The sequence below is a fragment of the Gobio gobio genome (genome assembly GCF_949357685.1).
Source record: "Gobio gobio genome assembly, chromosome: 18".
NCBI lineage: Eukaryota > Metazoa > Chordata > Actinopteri > Cypriniformes > Gobionidae > Gobio > Gobio gobio.
In genome coordinates this window covers 28600216-28624809 of record NC_137111.1, presented here as the reverse complement: position 1 = coordinate 28624809, position 24594 = coordinate 28600216, and the positions used below count along the sequence as shown (strand labels likewise).

Here is a 24594-nt window from a genome sequence, read left to right as displayed (position 1 = left end):
TTCGTTGACAACGGGGATAAACAAATCTCCTTGGAGAAGCTGACACCAGCGACGTATTTGAAGAGAAGAGGATTACATGCTAAGTGCTTTAATTTTCAGATATTAGTAAACAAGTGTTTAAGAGAATATTGTTCTGCAGGATATCACAGTGATGTATGATAGATGAATAGTGAAGTCTGTAGTTTGAGAGGAAATGTTATTTATAAGGAATATAATTATATCTTAAAAATTAAACATTTTTTTAAAAAGTCATAGCTTGTGGGGTAAAACGCCCCCTACGCTGAGGGGTAAAACGCCCCCCAGAGGGCATAGTTTCTCTCTATCATAATTACTATAATAACATATTAGATTATGTGAATGGCTACTGAATTAAAGTTTATTTATGTATGTATTTATTTATTTGTTTATTTAGTATTTATTTGTTTATTTATGTATTTATTTATTACAACACATTTGTTTGCATGGCTTAGTTATATAAATATAAATGGTAAAATTGCTGCGAATGGCTAATGAATTAATGTTTATTTATGTATATATTTATTTATTTGTTTATTTATTATTACAACATATTTGTTTGCATGGCTTAGTTATATGTATAAATATAAATGTTAAAATGGCTGTGAATGGCTAATGAATTAATGTTTATTTATTTATTACAACATATTTGTTTGCATGGCTTATATATAAATATAAATGGTAAAAATTTGGATATTTTGGACATTCCTCAAATAAATATTAATATATATACATGTTGATACATTACTTGCCTTTTACTTTGAGAGATTAAAAACTATAGTCTGCTCATTTTGCTGTTGATCTATGAAGCAAACTGGTTGGGAAGAAAGGGGGCATTTTACCCCACCTTGGGGGGCGTTTTACCCCACCGCTGGGGCAAAACGCCCCCTTTGTACAAAAATATTTTCAGTCAAAATACTAATTAATTATGAAGGCTGTGCAATTTTAATATTTGGTGAATAACTCCTGCCATAGTCACTCAAAACCGGGATGGCAATTCAAGTCACATTTATGTTTTGTTTCACTGTAATGTCACATTTTCCTTAAGGGGGGCGTTTTCCCCCACTCTACCCTAACCTATAAGAACTGAAAGACTTTTACAATAAAACACATTGTTTGACGTACTTGCTATTTTTACATCATTAATAAAGTGATGAACAACGACATTGTACTTGTCTGTGCAAGTGTGTCCCGATTTTAATTGAAAAGCACTCGAGCAGCAGCCTACTGTTGCTATGATTACCTCAGGTAAACACGACTTCTGTTATCGGGTGTCCATTTAGTGTTTGACTAGCTACCTGTAATCCAACTTTTGTGGTTATTGAAATGGCGAAAACACGACTGAAACGTAGCCTACATATAATTGTACATTAAAATAATACATATTTTTAAACATTCAAGGCTGAATCCGAAATCGGCCCCTAAACCCTCATTCACTAATCCCTACGTTACTCCACTAATATAGTTCACTTGAAGGAGTGAATGAAAACTAGTGAGTGAAGTCTGATAGCCGTTGTATACCGTGCACATCAGCTGTAGCCTACACTCGTTATTGCGGTGCAATGTGGGATGAGTGCACTCAATAACGTCCGGTTTCGGACACCAAATGGCTGTCCCCTCATATAGTGCCCTATTTAAGGGCATTGGGGGCAATTTCGGATTCAGCCCAAGTCTTTTAATTCCCCATCCGAAACCCGATTCTCGCCTAGTCACAACGTCTGCATTGCCTACTATACGTAAGCACGTGTTGTTAAATGTATTACATACATTTCACCACTAGATGGCGCGATAAGACCAAAAAGCAACTATGATCGAGAGCTCAGAGAAACATTGTTTTATTTAGACCACAAGATGGCAGCCTATCTTTTAACAAACCCCAAATACGGGTTAGGCTACTAATACTATCCGAGCTGTCCATACAGTAGGCTATAGCATGAGAAAAAAGGCTCTGCTCTCAAAGTTTAGGAAATTAGCTCATTGCTTAAGTCAATTTCATACTAGTTATGTTCTTTAAGTAGGCTACTTTTACTTTAGCATATATTCATTATCAGTTTATATTTAGGCTACAATATGAATATTCTCTAAGTTAAGTTAAGTTTTAGGTGCTTTATTGTGGCAGGAAGTAGGCTAGGCCTATTTTTACGTATTTACAGTGATGCTGCCTGCTATTAAAATGATGAGAATCGTGCAAAACAACAAAAGAAAAGAGAGAAAATATCTTTGATAAAGTATCTTTATCTTTGATAAAGTATCTAGTATCTAAAATGAATGGCATTAAAGAATACAATACGAGTTTACAAGTAAAAGTAAATACAAGTCAGAATAAAATATGAAAGGGCATTTGCATGTGGCAGAATAGACTGTCTAACGTGTTTTTTTTTCTGTTTGCTCATATATCTTTTCTTTCGGAAGTTATTTAATTTTTTATTTTTTTTGGAATGTATTACATTATTTCAGAAAACTTTTAATATATTGTCCACTGTTGCATTGCATACAATGCATTATTAATAATTGTATATATTTTGTATAATTTAGCCTATACTTATGAATTTAGTAATTAACTAAGTGGTCTTGATAGCCAATGGCAATAATTTGGCCACTGAGTTCACTATTCACAGACCTTATAGCCTACAGAGCTCGCTTGTTTTGTTTTTTTGTTTTTATTCCCCCATATACTGTTTGTTAGACAAAAACACCTAAAGGCAGGTCAGAGGACAATCAGCACTTACTGATTCGATCATGTTTCATTTGAATGAACTCCAATGGCATGCCATCTTGTCTGCGGACATACAAGCTCAATACTGAAAAAATAAAATATTGTGTGCCAATGTGTGCCATTATGTTTTCTTTTGAGTTCAATATACTAAACTCTTTTCTATTGGCAAAACCAAAAAAATAGCAAATTCATCGGAATTAGTGTTTCTTCTCATATTTTCCTCTGTATCACATGTTGAGAATGCAATTACAATATCCTGATGTAGCAGCAGATGAGGTGGGGTCCCTCAGTAGAAAAAAAATCAATATGACAACTTCAAAATTATAAGCTGAAAACAACAACAATGAAATACACTTAACTGCATGTCTATTATAAAGGAAAAAGAGGCTTAGAGGTGAAACAATATTAAGGCTCTTCATCTCTCTTGCGCTTAGGGTAAATCTAAATCAATTATAAATCAATCAATAATAAAAATGATTATTGTTGTGAATAATAAATGATAAAGAAAAATAATAGCAAAAGAAATAAGTATATGCTCCTGCTATGAAAATAGAAAAATGTCTAAATATGAGTAATCATGCATGCTTCATAGGTGGGCGATAAAAAAAGGGATTTTCGTGGCAAATTACACATATGAAAGCTCTGCTCCCAGGGCTCTCTTTCAAACACACACACACACACACACACACACACACACACACACACACACACACACACACACAGCTCCTATGTTGAATAGGCCTCTTTCCCCTTTAAATCTTAGACATTTTGACAGGACACATTAAGATCTGCCTGCTCAGCATGAACACATCATAAAACTGGACAGGCAATTTCTGTTTTCACCAAATAGCCAGGCTAACTCGTTCTGCATCTTTGATTTTAATACACTAGACACGCAGCTTAGCAGCGAGGGAGGGGAAAAAAATATCTGGCTAGGTATATTTTTCGAGTTAAGCCCCTCAACTCCCTTAGATCCATTTTTCCGTTTGAATTATCAACTAGAATTTGATTAATATGCAAATTTGAGGCGAAAAAGTCTTGTATAATTCTTTCAGTGGAGAGTAATTAATCAACAGTTAAAGAAAATTAATACATATATCAATTTTGTCAGGGACATGCTTAGTTCAATCGTCCGTAAAATTGAAGTTTGAAGTATTAAGGGGGACCCACAGAAGCGCTATAACTAAAAACACAGGAATCCACCCCTATTTAGTGATCAATCAAGCTTTCCCCTCAGGTTAATCTGCTTAATTTTTCAACTCGAATCATACACTTTTATGACATCTAGTCTCGCATGCAGTCGATGAAAAGTTTTTTAAAATGTTAACTGTGTGAAAGAGATAGATAGATAGATAGATAGATAGATAGATAGATAGATAGATAGATAGATAGATAGATAGATAGATAGATAGATAGATAGATAGATAGATAGATAGATAGATAGATAGATAGATAGATAGATAGATAGATAGATAGATAGATAGATAGATACTATCTGGAATTTTATATATATATATATATATATATATATATATATATATATATATATATATATATATATATATATATATATATATATATATATATATATATATATATATATATATATATAAAATAAATGCAGAAAATCACTGGTTTTCTAATCAAACAATTAGCCAGAAAAAAGGAAGGGTAAATGCTTGAGGAGAGAGAGAGAGAGAGAGAGAGAGAGAGAGAGAGAGAGAGAGAGAGAGAGAGAGAGAGAGAGAGAGAGAGAGAGAGAGAGAGAGAGAGAGAGAGAGAGAGAGAGAGAGAGAGGCTGCAAACCCCATTGTTTCAGCAGGGACTCATGCATCAAACTTCAATTTTCCGGACGATTGAATTAGAGATTTTTTTCTCTCTCTCTTGAGCTGAAATACACTTAAGACTTTGGGATTAATTACAACGTTATGCTCTTTCAGATTGTAGTATTACTTATCTTTGCCACATTTGACAACACCTCATAAAATAAGGAACTGAACCCCACCAGCTCGCGCGCCCCTGATATATCAGCAGCCCTTATATACATTTTCCACTTTCTGCCTGTGCAAACAGCGCGAAGAGAGAGGGACTGACTTACCCTGGATAAGGACATCGGAGTCTTCTCATTTGTGAGCTGGCCCTAAATGCGCCCCTCTGGTCTGTGTGTTTGGTGTGGGCTAATAAGTAACCTAAACGTTTAAAGTTCGATAGAAAACGTTAAATCACACACATATACAAAAGGTGTGTGATGATTCTATTGCAGCAAAGAGGCGCATGAGCAGACAGTGCTGGAGACTCTGGCGTCTGCTCATGTTAATGGAGCGGTGACAAATATCACATTGTCCGCATATCATCTCTGATCCGGCTATTACAGCCGCTTCATGTTGCTTAAAATATAGTAATAGTCTATTCATAGTTGCGACGGAGCTCTTTAATTTTTATGAAACAGAATAATGTTCTTATTCCAAAACACGAATAATGGAATCACGAATAAAAAAAGTTTTTTTCACTCGACTGTATCATCCACAATTCTACTGAAAGATGTTTGCCAAAATTATACAATGGATATGAGCGGGCCTAGACGAGTAAAAACCAAAAACACATAATACAATAAGTATGAGATTAATAACAATTAATAAACAATAACCTTAAATTGTATAAATGTAGGCTACTTTCATTTTTATAAAAATATTTTATTTGTTTTGAATGTGTATAATAATTATATTACTGAATTAAATGCATGTAAATAATAATAAAGTAAATTATAATAATAATTATTAGCTATTATTTAAGAAATGTTTATATTATTAGTAGATTTGCACGACTAGACTTAATAGAAATAATTAATATAAAATCATTCTTTAAACAGATCTTATTAAACACACAAATGCCTATTAAATCTGTTACGAATTGAAAAAGAAACGTGCAAAAAAACATGGCCGATTATATATATATATATATATATATATATATATATATATATATATATATATATATATATATATATATATATATATATATATATATATATATATATATATATATATATATATATATATATAAATAAAACATCTAGCAAAGAATACAAAAACAAAAATCGTAAATGCAAAAATATCTCGGTCAAACCCCGTGAGGAATTTCGCTCTATAATTCCATAAATAGTGTCACTCCAGCCATATGCTCCGCTTTTACTTGTAGCCAAAATGGTAACTTTATTATTTTAAGCCAAACACTCAACAAACAAAGGCAGAAGACAACCTCTTAACAAGACGAGTCAGTATCATTGTAATTCATTGACTTGTTTAAAACAGCCGAGTGAAAAGAGAGAAAAGAGGGGACATTAATAGGCCCAGATGCCCTCGCCCCTGTGCGCATTATTGCCTTTGTGAAAACTGAGCGAATCACTTTAAAAAGAAGGCCAGCTCAATCCATCAAATTGTCTGAAAATTGTGAGGAAAATTCAAAAACCATATGGCCTCCAAACGTTTGTGTCCTTTTTATTCGGTGGGACACGCTTGTCTCCGTATTGAGAGCCGCGGGAGGCAGAGCATGCTTCATTGTAGCTTGTCACATCAGGGGAGACTGCTCATTTGTCCCCAGTTTTCACGCCTTACGCTAGAAATGACTGCATCTCTTCACTTTGCAGGGAAATAGCGTCTTTCAACCGCAGAGAAACGGGCCAAAAACCCTGCGTTTTTGGGCATCCTTTATGCGCGCATTCATCAATCCAGATTTCTGTTTCTCACACACATCCATTGTGGATATTGAAAACACATCGTGGGGACAGGAAAACATGTTATGCCATTTTGAAAATCAAAAGCGTAAAATGTCAAATCTAAAACACATTCAATTCATTTTAAAGCGTGTTGGTGCAGGAAATAAAAGTAGGCTACAAAGATAAACAACAACAAAAAAACAAAAACAAAAAAAAACACTTAAAATGTACACAAGCTTTGTTTATATTAACGTGATTGCTCATTTCGAAAACGATAAATAAGACTATCAGACTAACGTCAAAAATTTAGAGAAAGACATTTTTATTTCATTTAAATACATTACACTTTGTACACTTGGTTTAAATGGTTTCCTGGCTTAAAAGGCACTTACAGGCATACAAACCATAAGAAATATATTAAAATGTGACAATCCAGATTTAATCAGAGAAGTCGATTTTTTTTCCTGTGATAGCTTTTGTAGGAAATGTTCTATAATACACTCTTTTATCAAACGATTTAGTCATAGGCCAAACAGCATAACAGAGACACGCAGGGGGGCTGCGCGTGTGAATTCATTTTCGGAATATTTTGAGATATCTATATAAGATCTGCAGTCGTTTTAACTAAAATAATTTCGTGAAACAAAATCAGACATGCATTCAAATGGTCAGAACCGGGTAAAAAAAAAAAAGTTCTGCGGGGGTAATCGTGCTAGAAGTGTGTGTGTGTGTGTGTGTGTGTGTGTGTGTGTCTGAAATATTATCAATGTACTTATTGCTCTTCAGCTGTTTAAACGAATAGGCTAAATGATTACGATACTGCCACTGCATAAATAGATCTGAAGAAACTGTCCCATGCTTGCTTTGATTTTGTTTTTTCCTTTTTTTTATATTTGCTTTTAATACAAGTCATTAAATACATTTGGTGCATTAATGGCACTTTCAACTCTATGGATTGTGAGGACCATCTCAGGGAAAAAAAGGTAAATAATACCGAAGCTGTTCAAGGAAAATCAGTCATCGACATCAATTTCCTCGTCCTCATCTTCTGAACACTCTTTGCTCGTTGTGTGGTCTGTAAATGGTGATGATGGTGACATGTGGAGTTTGTTGGTGTCTTCGTGCTCGTGATTAAATCGCGATGGAGACTTGGTCATTGAGTCTCCGAGAGTGCCATTGACGCATTTCTCTAGGTCTGCTAGTTTGGCTATTTTCTCTAATGGTACATTGCCTACTGCTTTGGCCGACTCCACGTCCGCTTTCATCTCCTCCAGGTCTCTTTTGAGTTTGGCTCGACGGTTCTGGAACCAGGTGATGACTTGAGCATTCGTGAGCCCGAGCTGCTGAGCGATCTGATCCCGGTCAGCAGGAGAGAGATATTTCTGATACAGAAATCGTTTCTCCAATTCGTAGATTTGGTGATTGGTAAAGGCTGTTCTCGACTTTCTCCGCTTTTTTGGGGTATTCCTCTGACCGAAGAGTGTCATGCCGTCTCTTCCTAAACCGAACAAAACAAAAAAAATAATGCAGCGACATTAAAATGCATTCAGAGCCAGCTACTTTTCTTGAATGAGTGGCAGCAAATACAGGCCTGTAAAATATTTAGTATTAATATAAATAATAATACTATCATTTTTAAAAATAGTTTTATAGGTTTAGCTTCAATTGACAAATAGGCCTGAAAATATGGATAATTATTTGCCTATTTGTAATTGCACGTGCACACATATTTTAGCCGTTTTTATATATTTTTTTATTGCACGTATATATAATTTAACCATGCACCCAGAATTAATCTCACATTTTTGTGCTTCGTTTAGGTTATTTTAACAAATGCATTCGATAATCTTTTAAACCAAAAACAAGCGTTTAAAAAAATAAAACGTAAAAAATACTACAATGAGTTTCACTTCAGCTGTTGAAAACATTTTTGAGTGATAGACTAAAGGAATAGTGTCCCTAAAAACATATCCAAATCTGACAGCGTGAACACATTTTTGCACACACAGCGGGCCTTTTGTTTACCTTCTGCCGCTTGTAGAACACTGACTTCCAGTCCCTTGAAGGTTTTGCTGGCGAGTTCCTCCAGGGCGCACAGTGGAGATGTCTGGGTGAGCAGCGCGCGGTTGGAGAGGGGGTGGCCCGTGGATGGGTGCTTCTCACCGGACGAGAGCAGGTGCGCCGTGCCGCAAATCGTGTAACTTCGCTTGACTGATGGTTTGTTTAAAATATCCTCTATGCTGAACGGAGTGAGAGGCTTGTTTGAGTTAGCAGGTGGAGGAAGATGGTCCAACGGACTGCGCCTTCGATCCTCAACCGAGGCGCCTTTTGCGTCTTCTTTGGAGGTCATTATTTGTCTTTTTAGCTTGTTTAAAAATATGCTCGTTTTTTAATTTTCGAACTCGCAACAGCTCAGTTTATAAAAACTATCGAGCGCAACTTGAATGAGAAGATATCCCCAAATCCGTGGAATTAAATGTAGCCGATCAGCAGCATGTTGTTGCTTTTGCCGCAGGGTTGGAGAACTTTCAGTCTTTCTTTAAAAAGCCACGTCTGCTGTCCTCAGCTCCAGGATAACGGTTGAGCTTCAGTGAGAAGCAGCCTGACAACCTCTGATGCTTCAGTGGAAACAGTCAGCCTCAAAAGCAGCCAGAATTGACTATTACTAACAAGTTATTCTTGATAGCAAGACAATCAATTACATCCAGTGGCACTTTCTCTCTCTCTCTCTCCCTCCCTCTCTCTTTCTTTCTCTCTCCCTCTTGCTCTTTGACTATGTTGCAGTCCGATGCAGACTTTAGCAGGAAAGGAGCCCCGTTAATTAGAGGGCATGGCCGGGAGGAGGAGCTCAGCCGGATTACACTTAACGCTTCCACTCTTTACTACAAATTAATGATTTGTCGATATTCTCTTCGTTCTTATTTACATTTGTACCACTTTATTGTAATATAGCCCATTTGCATTTTTGGTAAAATATTTAAAGTAGAATTAGCCTAAATATCAGAAAAAAATACATTCAGCAAGCTGTCGAATCTTGCAGTAAAACTACATTTTTAAACAACAACAAAAAAAGTGCGCTTTAAAAATGTATATTCTCTATAGTTTGTTTACAAAATGTATTTTAGAGTCAGGTAGCTAGTATATCACGGCTTATACTTACAAAATAAGTGTGTGTGTGGTGAGAGAGAGAGAGAGAGAGAGAGAGAGAGAGAGAGAGAGAGAGAGAGAGAGAGAGAGAGAGAGAGAGAGAGAGAGAGATCGTCCCCTTCAGCTGCACCAAATCTTCTTTGCCATAATTCAAGCTCAAAGGGCCAGCTCACATCAGCAGTAAGATATTTCATCTCTAAAAATCGACTGCTGTTCAATCCCCGGTATTTTTGGCATTATGGGATATATTTTTCGTCGGTTTACGTGGAACGGGGGTAAACTTACAGCAGCAAAGAAATAAAACTAAAACCATGTAGCTAATTTTAACTTAATTATAATAAATAAAATTCATTAGGCTACAACCGACTGAAATTTTGGCGCATATTCATTTCAGATAATTAGTGCATTGATTAAAGCGTCTAATTATTGTTTTTGCATTGTTCCGTCGTGTAGCCTACTTTAGCGTAACGAGGCCTCGGTTAAATTGGCAGAATAAGGCTGAAGCTCACCACGAGGGACATCGGATAACAGCCGCGAACGGCGGATAAAGGCTGATCTACAGCATGAGAAAACAGTGCGTTTTGTTGGTTAGTAGACTATAGCTCCACTACAGAAAGTTTTCCTTTTTTGCTGCTTTGTTAGTCATTTGTTTAAATGTTCTTTAAGTAAATGCATTCCAAGAAAATAGGCTATTCATTTTGTTTAACAACAATACTTTATATTTATATAATTTGCATAATAGCCTATTAATCGTTAATTATGCTATTTATTCTTGCAGCGAGTAATTCGGCAAAAACATTAATCATAACAACAGTTTATAGGCTAACAGTTCAAATAAGCTACTAGCAAAACAACAAAAACAGCACCTTAGCATGCATTGCTCAAACAAATTAATAGTCCACTGAAAACGAAAGGCAAAACACACACAAAAAAGGATACAGAGGCAGGTGTTTACGCCTGCGTGACAAGATCATTTAGTGTTGCCTACAGTGAGCAGAATGCCTGCGTAAGCAGATGACGCAATGAAATGCCACGGAAGATACCACTACTGAATTCATGCGCGTAGCCTACACAATTTCGCGATTTACAATGCAAAAATTCAGCGCATAGCCTACTACTTATTTTTAAATGACAGTTCATAATAATTAATGGTTTGATCGAGCAATTACAACAAATTAAAATATTCGATTGTATGACCCTGAACAAATATCGAAAAGAAGCGTTATAGCCGTTGATTTTTTTTTTTTATTGTGCACAACTTATGTTTTTTCAATTCAGTAGCTACCTCAAAAGATTCGTGCACAGTTAGCACGTGCAACTTGAACGGGATTGTCCATGCCTGAAAGACTGACCAAAAATATTTATTAGCCTAGTAATTTTTCATTGTCTATGCGTTGGCTAGCTATTCTGCATGTGTCTAATGACTCCAGTGAACGTCTGTCTGGGCAGTTTTATTTCATAATTTATTCTTTGCTTCCGACCCTGAGAGCTCCGATTTCACAGGCAATATCGTATCTTTTCACTAACTTTTATTCACATGACCTTTCTGGGGATTGTAAATTATCTGCCCACACATCTGGTAAGATGGATAATGTTGATACTGTCTAAACTGAGAGGTCATTTTTCACTTTTCACAAGAGAAATGTTTTATTTGACAACGATTTTATTCCGTTCCCCCCGAAATGTATCAATTTTCCTACATAAAATTGACTAATCGTTTTAACTCGGCAGACAACTTTAATCTTTTGGAGTTATGTGCACGGTGGAACTACTAATGCTACTCAGATAATAATAATAATAATAATGATAATAATAAATTATTATTATTGCAGAATCAAATGCCATCAGCAGGCAAAACGTTTAATACAAAATTCGACAGTTTAAATTAAAATGGAACGAAAATTATTTTTGATCCTTTATTCTTAATCCATTGCTTGCAACCTTGGTAGGATAATATCAAACATTGATTTTTTTTTAATAAATTTTTTTTGACATTGATTCATTTCATTTGAAATTAAACTATAATTAGTCACTGATTAAATAATTGTGAAAGATTTTTGTTTTTTGTTTTTTTTAAACGCCACATTCCAAAGACATAAAAAGACTGGCCTATCCCAAAACTGCAACATATAAATACACTCATAACTGAGAGATTGATTGTTTACTACATGTTCATGTGGACTGAACTACTGAAAATAGCATAAAATATTATAATAATGCAAAATAATACAAAAATGAGTTACTGTCCTTTCACAATAAGTTTCAGGCTCATCACAAATTTCATGGTTAACATGGTTGGCACATGGTCCATGCTGAGGTAAATAATTCCAATACAAATATCTTTATGGGGGCAGTAAAGCACATTTTTAAAGTCGCAAAACATTACAGTCTATAGTTCTGGTTGATTTTGTTTTTCACATTATTTGTCTTATTATTCACAACTTTTGAGTTATTTATATCCCAAACAACAATAATTAATCTGGCAAAAAGAACAGTTATTTCATACATTTTGTTTGCGGTGTGGTTAAAAAACTATTTTGATATGAACAAAGAGGCCCTGAGACCAAACATATTTAGTGTGACAGTCTTGGAATAAGAGAAATATATCTCCATTCATGAGATCAATGATATAGTTTCATAATGTGTGGAAAGATGAGGCATGAGCATGAATCACGCTAACCAGGCCCTGTATCTATTATTATCAACAGTAGCTTGGATTGCTGCCTAACAAAGGTGGATTAACATTTGGCAAGCACAGCACTGGCACCAAATGTCCTGTCATCTTAACGCAAATTACCTTCCTTCCTTCCTTTAAAAAACAAAAACAAAACATATATACACAAGGTCAGTCTAATGTGATTAAGATATTTCTCTGAAGAGATAATCACTCCTAATTCCTGTCTATAAACTTTTTTTGTGATGTTTTTCACTTCTCAATGGTGCAATTTGAGAGCAATGCATTGTTGGAAAGACGAAACATCCCTGAACAGAAATCAGAAAATCATAACCATGCTTATTATCTATATCTGCATTTGAACACGAATGAATGTGAATGCATGCTCCTCAGGACAGCCCTAAATACTGCACAGTTTTTTGGCTGAAGTCCATATCATGCTCCAAACACCATGGATGCCCCCTGTTTTTTTTCTTCCCATGCCCTCTGGGGCAGTACAGAGTAATGTAACACTAGACTGAGATGCTCTATGTGTTGCAATGGCTGCAGTGAAAATAATTCTGGCTGGTTAATCTGCAGGGCGGCAGCACAGCACACAGGCCTCTACATCAATTATGTGAGTAATAGATGTGGAGCTGGCACAGGATCTGGGTGACACCAGAGCTGACGGCTTGCAGAAAAACAAATGCAGAGTCAAGGCCTGCGTGAGGTCCGTTTGGAAGAGGATGCATGCTTCCGCTAAAAGCGGAGTAACTGTTAGGGGTGTGGTGTGTGGAGGGTATCGAGAGTGGGAGTGAGGCATGAATGCACTGAGTCTGGTGACATTTCAGTCTAATTGCAGGGCTGGGCTTTGACTGTTAAGAGAAAATGAGGGAGGATTAAGTGCAGAGCCATGCTTAAAAGGACTCATCGTTACTTAAAGGTTAAGAACGAAAAAGGGGGAATCTTTTCACTTCAAGTAGATTACTACCAACTTCAGACATGACATCTGTCACAAATAACCCGCTGAATTAATTATCCACTTAAGATCTTTGGAATGCCTACTTTAATACATGCAAGACAACAGCTATGCTTCCATCCAAAGTTGCGAATTTAACTTGTGTAAATTGGAGTCAAAAGGCTTTCTTGTTATCTTGCGTTCGGACGCCTGGTGTTTGTGAACGCAATCTTTTGAGACACTTCTGGGAGGTCATTATACCAACTCATTCTGATGACAGACTTTGGCTCAGGCATTTCAGAATGATCAAACCAACATTTGAGATGCTGCGCAAAGAAATTGGTCTGCTGGTTAGCCAGTTATCCAATCACATCACATCCACAATCGTAGTTTATGCGCATGTCTTCTTATCGAAACAAAGTTCTTGCCTCAACTGAGCGCATACGTTTTTAATGTGCACTTTTAGAATTTACACACATCTTTGCGTTTCAATCCAGTTTTTTTTATGTAATATCCCAAAATATGCATACATATAGGTGGATGGAAACATAGCTATAGATAGAAGATCCAAGACGACACCAGAAGTTAATAGATCTCAATGAGTGGGAACGTGACTGAAGGAGTCTCAAAAGCTGAGATGAAATCGCATCAGGACACCATGTACCTTCTTATGAGGTCCGATCAGACAGTGTTACCATTTTTGGGGGGTTGGGAGGGGGTGGATATGAAACCCAACATTGAAGAATGTACTGGTCATTCTTTTCTATGCAATCAAAATAAATGAGGTCTAGAGTTTAATAAAGCATCACAAAAGTGGACCATATCTTATGCGCTATATTTATGTGAATTAATTTGTATTAATGAATATAGTTGATTCAGTTTTTCAAGTTCAAAACGGTCTCAATGTCATGAGAGAATGTAACAAATTTTATCTTAATTTGTTTTGAAAAATTTGTATGAATTCCAGTGTATTTATTCATACAATTTTTTTTTGAAAAATGCCAACCCCACCATCAGTGAGGCGTAAGCAGATCGTACAAATGCATACAAACTTGCCACCAATTCGCAAAAACAAATAAAGTATATATAAAAATTCTATGAAGAATTATAAAATATGCTTCAAGTCAGGTTTTTTAGCCATTTCTGATTAAAAAGAAAACAAAACATAATTTGTCTTTGGAATTCCATGTATTTGTGATTCTATAAACCGTAACAGCATAGTAAATAAGACTCAAATACATTTAAAAAAAAAAATGAAAACCTGGTTTTCATCCAGATGCCAATCATAAATATCCTGCCAATACAGTTGGCACTTGTTTGGAATTAGACGCAAGCACAGCCGCCCATCAAGCATCTAGCTGATAGTCCTGTAGAGAAAAGAGGGGAGAGGGGACATAGATAACAAGTAGCTCATAGTCAGACACAGCACACTTATCGCCTCTCACTTTCTGACAGACTCCTTTCTAATGCCACAGCCTGGAGAAGTTCTATGGCAGACATGAGAAATAGATCCCTGTCGGAAAAAAGATATTGGGAGGACAAAGTGTGTCAGGTCAGCACCTGAGGAAAGCTGCCATGGCACAAGCCCAGCCTCTGCCACTGAACAGCATTGAGAGCCTCCTGCGGCAGACAGGAGAGAACGATGACCCATCCCTCTGCCCCTGATGGCCTTATTAAAGACATCCACCACCACACACATTGACTCACTGTATGTAAATAATTCAGATGTACAGTAAGAGCATCAAAATGCTATGTGCATTGCCATAACAGCAACATGTGTAAGCGCAATCTGACATGGGACGTGTGGTAAATCATACGCAGAAGTATTCGTACTCAAGTCAAGAGCACAAATATTCCACTATCTCAAGTAACTTAAAGGGTACATAACACCCTTTTCTATCTCATGTTAATCTTGAGTACCTATAGAGTAGTATTGCATCCTTCATATCTCTGAAGAGTCTTTAGTTTGATTATATTAATAAAAAAGATACGCTGGACTGATTCTTTCCAAAAACAGCCGAGCTCATGGAGGCGTGCAGTGGGCGGAGCTAAAGAGTCACGAGTGCACACACACATTACATCATGGCATTATCCCTGAATAACTTTCGATTCACTATACGCTTGTGTTGTTAACATTATATGCACTAACGTGCCGATTGCCAACAAAACACAGACAATTGATGCGGTTTCATTCACCGCCTGTGGTTTCGACTTATGACAGGGAACACACTTGCAGAACTCCAGAAAAACAAACTGCTTCCTTAACTGTTTCCTTAACGCTGGGTTATTTGGGAAGCTGAACAATGTTATATTTCCCTCACAACCAAAAGCACACTTCTATAGTGACATTGTTGATTTCGTGGTCTAAAAACAAAATGACAGCGTTGCCGATGGCTTCGGTAACCCAAATGAAGCTCGTTGATGGACATGCTCTTGCTCTGGTTGATGTGAGCACGCGCATATCCCGGGAGAAGTGCCCATACAAGGAATTCCGCCCTTTATGATGTCATACAGGGCCACACTTGAAGAAAAAAAACTTCAGAATTTTGTTAGAATCCTCAAGGAGTGCATTTGGCACAGAAATACTCTGTCATACGTCCAACAATTATTTTATTTTGGCCATGTTTAGCATGAGGATCAAACTCTTTAACAGTGTAAATAAGTCAGAATGCATGAAATAGCATTCGATTAGAAAAATATATATTTTTAATGTTTCTAATATAGTATATTTTGATTTCCCATTATCAAATGAAGAACAACTGATATTGAAATTCAACTGACAATTCAATGTGATAACTCGCTCATCATTTTATCTTAGTTTGTAATCATACTAAATAATTGTATACTCTTTATTACAGAATCGACAGAGATCTATCGGTCACGTTAGGCTGCGTCTGCTCATCAGAGCTAATTTGGGTGTGCAGTTAACACTTCCATAAGCAAAGAGAGTAAATGTGGCCCTATTAACGAATGCCTGCTGACAACAGGACAGAAATATTCTTCCCCAGCTGTGAATTCTTCTTCTTTTTTCTTTTTTTTTTCCATCCAAATGAACATGTCATGCTTCACCTGCGTTACCAACAGCATTGCCAAAAGTAAATGAACACAAACACAAACACAACAAACGTGAGTTGAGCACAACAGAAGCTCTTATCCTTTGGGCTGCTTAACTCATTATGGTTTAATCTGTGGCACCCAACTGACAACCCTGTAGTAAAATAACTATACAGATTTTATTCAATAAAAGCTCAAAAGTACTCAAAAGTAAAGAGAGGGAAAGATTTGTGAGTTCTTGTAGATTAGTGGGTTCTAATAGGGCACCATTAGTTCTAATAGGGCCATGGACAGGGACAAACAACGTTAAATGCAAACATTTTTGAGTGAGAAAATCAAAAGGGTAGGAATAAGTAGAAGGAACTTTCCATATTTTGTTGTTAACATCCGCCACTGCCCTCATCCTAGAAAACTATGAATAAAGTTATGCATGGAAAAAAAGGAAAATAGACATATGATTATGCGCTATGATTTGTCTTTAAATAAACTCATTTTTATTCAGCAAGGGCACATTAAATTGATCAAAAGTGACAGGTAGGATATTTATAATGTTACAAAAGATGTCCATTTCAAATAAACGCTGCTCCTTTGAACTTTCTAACAATCCTGAAAAAAATGTATCCCCGTTTCCACTAAAGTATTAGCAGCACAACTGTTTTTATTTTTAATAATAATACATAACAGAAAGGAATGTTTCTTGAGCACCAAATCTACATATTAGAAGGATTTCTGATAGAGCACGTGACACTGAAGACTGGAGTAATGGCTGAAAATTCAGCTGATGGAAAAAAAAAATCTTAGTCAGTGTCCATCATACAATACATTTGTCAACTGCGACTGCCATTTGGCACCTCGGAGCAAAAATCTGGACAAAAAGTGAGTGCATTCCAGCCTTTAGTTTACACTTTGTCTGTAAGTAGGCACAAAACAGCACAAAAATACACCAGCTCTAAAAACAACAACATGATTCTGGAGGCATGGGAAATCTGTAGGCTCTGGGAGTGAGTCCTCTATCAATCACAGGTGAAGAGGAGAGTGCAGAGAGACTGATGTGCAGCACAGAGAGAGAGAGAGGAAAAAGAGAAAGCCATCCTTCACTTGTTATAATTAGCCCTGGCCTTTTCACAGGATTAATTAAAACAAGTTTCTTTCCTGATTTAACCACAAGGGATGACCTGCAGGAGCGATATAACTATAGCCGAAGAAGAGATAAAGTACACGGCGATGTCTACGGATCCCTCTCTCTCTATTTTTCTTTCTCCTGATCCGTTGACCCTGGTGACTTCGGCTTTAAGGCCCCATTCACAGCTCACTCAAACAGGATCACCCTATCTACTAAAGATTTATGAGATGACCTCTTTATGTCAGTGTGTCTGCAGATCTCCCACACACACACACACACACACACACACACACACACACCTCCCTTTATTTCCCCTTTCTCTTTCTCCCTCACAGGTATTACAGGGTCTTGTTATCCTCCCAGTGGCTTCTGCGTTGCATTAATATGGCTGTGAGTTGCATTCTCCCTGAGAGAGGGAGAAGAAGGGATAGGAGGATAAGAGGCCTGATGAATATCTTTACCTGAGTGGCTAAAAGCGGAAAGGAGGACGCGTGGACCTTGAGCAGCGTGAGGGGAGTGTTGGTCTTATGATGGATGGCGAGGAGCCGGGTGTGTCTGGATCAATGCTGAGAGCTCTGCAGTGTGGAACAGGTGAGAGAAAGATGAGAAATGAGCACTGGGGCCCGGCCTTGCTGTGCGGTTTGCCATTTCAAAGCACACTGATCATTTTCACTCCCACACACACACGTGCGCACAAAACACACACACACAAAAAAACAAGCCATTTGCATCATCCTCAATCTGTCTTCTCTATCCAAGCCGCCTGAGAGCAGCTAACTTGGTTAGCCTTTCCTCACCCCTCTTCTTCATGGCTGTGTGAGGAGCGTCTGGGAGGGTGCTTGGACTGGACTGATATGTTCATTAGTGGTGAGTGATGCTCCTGGATGGGTCCGGCAGCTGCCTGGCCCTTTGTGACAGCAGAGCGGAGAATGTGTGAACCGAGCAACTAATCTTTCACTGACAGACAGCCGGACAGCCTTTGCTCTCAGATGACAGACTGGGAAAGCGCTGTTCTTCTTTAAAGTACAAAAAAAAATGGATGGCGCTCTTCCTGTTCTTAGCGCAATTACTGTATGTCACCTTTATTAATATAGTGCTTTATAAAATACAGATCGTTTCAAAATAGATTTACTGTGATAAAAAGGAAAACAATGTTTAATGATGCAAACATAATTCTGCAGTAAAGCAGCTCGAAAAAAGCACAGTTCAGCGTTGATTCAGTTCGGTTCAACAACTGTGTAAAGTTAAATCAATTATGAAATTAGTTCTATTCAGCAATAAAGAAGCTCTGCGGAAAATAGTGACGTCATCATCCATCCAGCTCAGCTCTGTTTTCATCCAATAGTGTAAGTGCAGCTAAGTCAATAATATTGCTGAATATTAAGTTGTTGCTAAATATAAAAATGTACTGCTGGTATAAAACACTGTAGTTTTCAGGTAAATATGTATTAATTATAAATAAATACTTGCATATTAATATAAATAATTGCTAAAACAATTACTACCATTAACACACATCAGTAAATTAAACAAATAAATAAATGTCTCATCATCACACAAATAACTTATATAGTGCAAAAGTAAAATGGAAAACAGAAACCTAAGTGTAAGTAGATATCGACATTAAATTTTGCATGAATAATTCCAATACAACATTTTGTTGTAGACCTCTCTTAAAGAGGCTTACACTTGCAATGTCAAGGTCATAGGAACACACAAACTGATAGAATTGACCTTGTAAGTGACTTGCATCAGGGATTTCTTAAAGTTGAACTTGTGAATTAAAATTGCATTTAAATACTCAGAACCCTCAATATTTATTTTACACTTATTTCATAAAAATGTGCTGTATTGATATAATTTTATTGATTGTATTGATATGATTTAAGTTTAGTTGGTCTTTTAATAAGAAGTCTCTTATGCTCACCAAGGCTGCATTTATTTGATCAAATATGGAGAAAAATGAGTAATATTGTGAAATACTATTATTACAATTTAAAACAACTGTTCAAGTCTTCAGTCACATGATCCTTCAGAAATCATTCTAATATGCTGATTTCATGCTTAATACTAATTAATTTTGAAAATGGAGTGTTTGGTATGGTAATGGATATGACAATGTTGATATGTTGGTGGAATAGATCTGCCACGCTGCTGCTTTTGGTTATTGCTGTACAGGACTTGCTTCTTACGATACACACACGACACGCTGATGAGAGCAAGTAAGACATGCTACTGCTGTACATTATAGCAGGGGCGTAGCCAGCGGCCCACTATGATGACTAGGCCCCCCCAGTTTATTATACAAATATAATAATATTTGTTAAATAACAGTTGTTTAAATTATTACAAAATTATTATAACATCTCAAATACTGAAATAAAATGTTTTTTTTTTTACAGTCTATGGTTTTTGCATAATGCTTGATGAGTTTGATTGACAAATCACTAAGCCTTAATAATTTGCAGTTGTGTGATAAACAGCAGCGATGCAAAATTCTATAAAAAGGACTTTTAAAAACTTGCATTAACGCGGGAGAGAACTTATCCATCAGGCCGCAAGTAACGGTAAGACTTTTCAATTCCAAGCGCAGGATAATTCTGTAAAGCCAGGAACACGCCATTGGTATCTGTCAGTCGTGATAGTGTAGGGGTAAGGTGCGTGGCACTAAGTTTTGACGCAATTCGTCCTGAGGTTCGAATCCGGCTTTTGCCGAACTCGCTGCACTTCCTTTTCCCATCACATATCAGATAAATAAAAAATGAAGAATTTATTCGAAAATTGGAAATAAAGTGTCTAACGTTTGTTGTAACCGCTGCTCATGTTTTGTATGTGGACAGGTTGTAGCTGCAGTTTTGGTTTATGTTGACATTGACAGTGACACCCGTGCGCGTGAAAGTGCCCGCTCACTTTTGCCCAGGCCCAACCAAAAATAAAATTCTGCCTACGCCACTGCATTATAGCATACACAAATTACCCGTAGCAGCTCTATACAGGTGGAGCTGGGGAAGGTGGAGGGTGTCTGAAAGCACGCTGCAACTGCTGCAGCAAATGCTGACCAAGTATTTGAAAGTTGACCGAGCTCATTGGCTACTGATACAGCAGGAACCAATCAGCTGTGCCCTATAGAGAATGATGTGATTGCAAGCAGATTGAGTTAAGGACCTTGAGTCAGGGATCAGTCTGCGACATCTAGTTTCATGACAGAACTTTTTGTATTTGTGCTGCTTAATATTTTTGTGGAAACCAGGATACACAGAATTCTCTGATGAATAGAAAGTTCAAAAGAACTGCATTTTTTTAAAATTGCTTTTAAAGATTTTGTAATAATAGAAAATGTGTTTACTGTTACTTTTGATCAAGGAAATGCATCCTTGCCAAAAAAAAAATAAAAAAATAATAATAATTATATATATATATATATATATATATATATATATATATATATATATATATATATATATATATATATATATATATATATATATATATATATATATATATATATATATATATATATATATATATATATATATATATATATATATATATGAACAATAGCAAAAAGCAAAAAATTATAAGGATTCAGTACCATATATTTCAATACATACACATAAAGACATACACAATGTCACAAATCTAATGGAAGAGTAAGAGAAATCCAATGGCAGATGAGAGTGATACAGAAAGCAGTCTGTCGGTGAGAACGGAAAGGGGAAAAAGAGAAGGGCTTGGGGAAGATGTACGACTCACTGGCCTGCCACATACAGCAGATGTTGTTGCCTATTGAGCTGTTAATTTAACGGGAGTTTATTGAATAGTAATTAGGAGGAGCTCACTTACCATGATAGAGGAAGAGCCTGCTATGAAAGCTAAACTCGACTTCACCCGCTCTTCCTCCTCGCTCTCCTTCACCTCACTTCCATTAGAAAACCTGCAAAAAGTAAATGCATAAATATTGAAAAAAGTTTTTTGGGGGTCCTAATTCTCATTAAAATATGGTTAAGGATATGTCTGCGGACTGTAGGTGATAATAACCTTCACTTGGGCTATGCAAGATGATCAAAATGTAATAATCCAAGATATTACTCATCGCATTGTGGTTCCCCAGATATAACAAATTGTATTATTCCACAATGTTATTATTTGTGGAGACCTTTTAATGCTCTATTTATCAGGGTGAGAGGGTGCCGAGGAAAATCAATGTTTAATCAGCAGTAAGCTGTTTGCACGGGGCACCGAGTGAAATCCTGTAACCCAGGCACACTCATGATATAACTATCTCAGAGTCCACAATCAATCAACATCTACAACTCCACAGAACACAACGCCAAAGTGCATATGATCCCATCAAAGTTTACAACAGCCTGCCCACTAAACAAGCATACGCAGAACTCTTTCTGTGTGCTAAATGGATAGACTAGCTCCAGTGGATCGGCTTGGGAGGGCGTGTTATAAATCAGAGAAGTGTTACTAACAGTGTTGACTTTCCCTTTCGTCTCCGAGTGTGTGGGGTTCAGGCACCTGGTCTCTGTCGTCAGTCTAATATGGACTCTGCCAGATCCATGCGCTCAAATGCCCACAAACATATGCTGCCATTGTGATGGAGATGAGCAGCAGGGATGTCTCCCGCTTTCCTTTCACTACGCAGCCAATGGGAGACCCCCGTGGAGGGTCGTGGGTCAAGTGGGAGGCTATTGTGATTGGTGGGCTCAGGGGAAAGGCCTTGAGGATGTGTGAATTAGGCTCATCAGCGTGAGGTCACGCGTGTTTGAAAACGCACGTCTGACCCCTCGTGTGTCTTCCAGCCCTGACAGCTTCATCAAGGTTGGGCCTTATGAATAAAAATCAGAAGTCATGAATTTTAACATGCCCACAGGGCCAAGTATACTTGGTTAACAAAACTTAAACCCAGTGAACTGTTTTCATCGTCTGTCACACACTCATTTGATTTACACTGAATGAATGGGCATTAAATCAACCGTTTTGATTCAAAACCAAAAGGGGAGAGTTATTTATTTATTTAATAATATGTTTGACAGGTCATTCTTGCTGATGAAACTGAAAGGTTTGACATCAAATTTACACACGTGGCAGATGGTTTATCCAAAACAACTTAATCCAAAGTGCATTCAACGTATACATTTATCTGCCTATGACATTGGCATCACTAGTTACATTTTAAAGTTAAATTAAAAAGTTACATTGATTTACTTTAGAAAAAGTCCTAATATTTTTTTCAATAATAATAATAATATATATAAAATTTAAGATAATATAATTCAATAAATCATTTACAAAAGCATGTAAATAAAATTTAAAGACTTTGACATTTATCATGTTCACTATGTACCCCTAATATTATAGTATCGTAAAATTATGATTAAATATATAGTTTCATAAAATTATGATTAAGCTTATATTTTCTTCTTTTTTCTTACTACAATAATAATTACTGCTGGATTTAGATTAATTTAAAAACAGTAAACACCTTAATATTCTGAAATTATATTACAATTTATATTTATGATTTTCTATTTTAATACATTTTAAAATGTAATTTATTCCTGTGACGACAAAGCTGAATTTACAGCATCATTCCTCATATCTAATATGCTGATTTGGTGGTCATTTCTTATTATCAATGTTATCTTAACAGTTTTGCTGCTTAATATTTTTGTGGAAACCAATAAATATATATATTATTTTCAAAATCCTTTGATGAATAGGAAGTTCATAGTAAATGTTTCTGCACAACAACAAGACTTTTTAGGACAAATGTCTAACGCAACAACATTGCAATTTTTAAACTTCCAACAACCTGACAGAAAACGCAAGAGTTTCCGAACGAGAGAGATGGAAACATAAAGAAAACAAATTGCCACATAACAGTCAAAACTCTTAAGCAGGCTGTTCCAGGCTAAACATTGATTTTAAATAAAACACTGGATGTCTGCAGGTACTTGGAGCACATTTCAAAATGTCACATTTCTGGCCTGTCGAGCTCCAGCTGGCTTTAAGCTGTTTAGCTGCTCCACACCACGGGAGCAGAGGCGAAAACGGCCTGCGTTAATACCACATCAGTCTCTCATTGATTTCATGTTAGTTGCTCGGACCACCTTTTCTTCTTGAATCAATTTGAAAATAAAAGAAAACCAGAGGCAAAAATAACCACGCGAGGTTGCAACCTTTGATCCCGGCATAATTGAAAGAAAAGGTCAAAGCTTATCACCGTAATGCATAATAAACGATTTCTCATTGCCGAAAAGATTTGTTCAAAATTATATATGTGCTGAGGGGGAAACAAAAAAAAAGTAGCGACACTATTATCTTCAGCACATTTTTCAGTAGTGCGGATGTTTTCAAAAGAAGCTTTTCCATTAATTAGCTACTATTCTCAAAGATTTGCGATGTATCCAAACAAACACCATTACGACAGCTAGGGGATAATCAAACGCACTGACCTTAACGGCTCTCCACAGTACTAAAAAGATTCAATCCAGTGAATCAGTTCATCATAAACAGTCCTGTCCCTCTCACAAATAGCATTGGAAATTTCGATTTATTCTAGTCAAATGGTTCATCCTAAACCAGGGATGTTCGATCCTGCTCCTGGAAGGCCACTGTCCTGAAAGTTTAGCTCCAACCCCAATTAAACACATCTGAATCAGCTAATCGAGGTCTTAGGCATACTAGAAACCTCCAGGCAGGTGTGTTTGAGGCAAGTTGGAGCTAAACTCTTCAGGACAGTGGACCGAGTTTGGACACCCCTTTCCCAAACGGCCCTCTCTTGTTTAGCGTTGGAAAGTTTGGTTCATTCTGGTGAATCGGTTAGTTCTGAACACTCATGTAACCTAGGTGTGCCTACCTGTCCCTAGAGATCTACCTTCCTGCAAAGTTCAACTCCCACCTTGATCAAACACATGAACCAGCTAATTATGCTGCCTTCACATGCAATCAGAATTATTGTAAATACAAATGTCCTAGTTACCTCTCAAGTGGTACACCACTGGGAAGCTTGGGCATCATTTTGATACCCAAGTTACCTGGGGATGCTAAATATAATTTTGGCTTTAATAAGATTTAGCAATACATAGGCAAGAATAAACCTGGCGCCTGTACCATGATGGTAGCTGAACAAACTCAGGGTTACAGGATTAGTTTCGAGTTGACAAAACCAAACCAATCCAATCCGGCTTTGTTGGGACCATGA

The 24594-nt window shown here is 36.7% G+C and overlaps 1 protein-coding gene across 1 annotated transcript; it reads right to left on the bottom strand.

Moving 5' to 3' along the window:
• Positions 1-7459: 7459 nt before the first annotated feature.
• lbx1a (ladybird homeobox 1a) lies at positions 7460-8796 on the bottom strand (the record flags this gene model as incomplete). Its single annotated transcript, XM_079842229.1, has 2 exons — positions 7460-7944; positions 8472-8796. 2 exons carry the CDS (start codon positions 8794-8796, stop codon positions 7460-7462), a joined length of 810 nt encoding a protein of 269 aa, XP_079698355.1.
• Positions 8797-24594: the final 15798 nt, after the last annotated feature.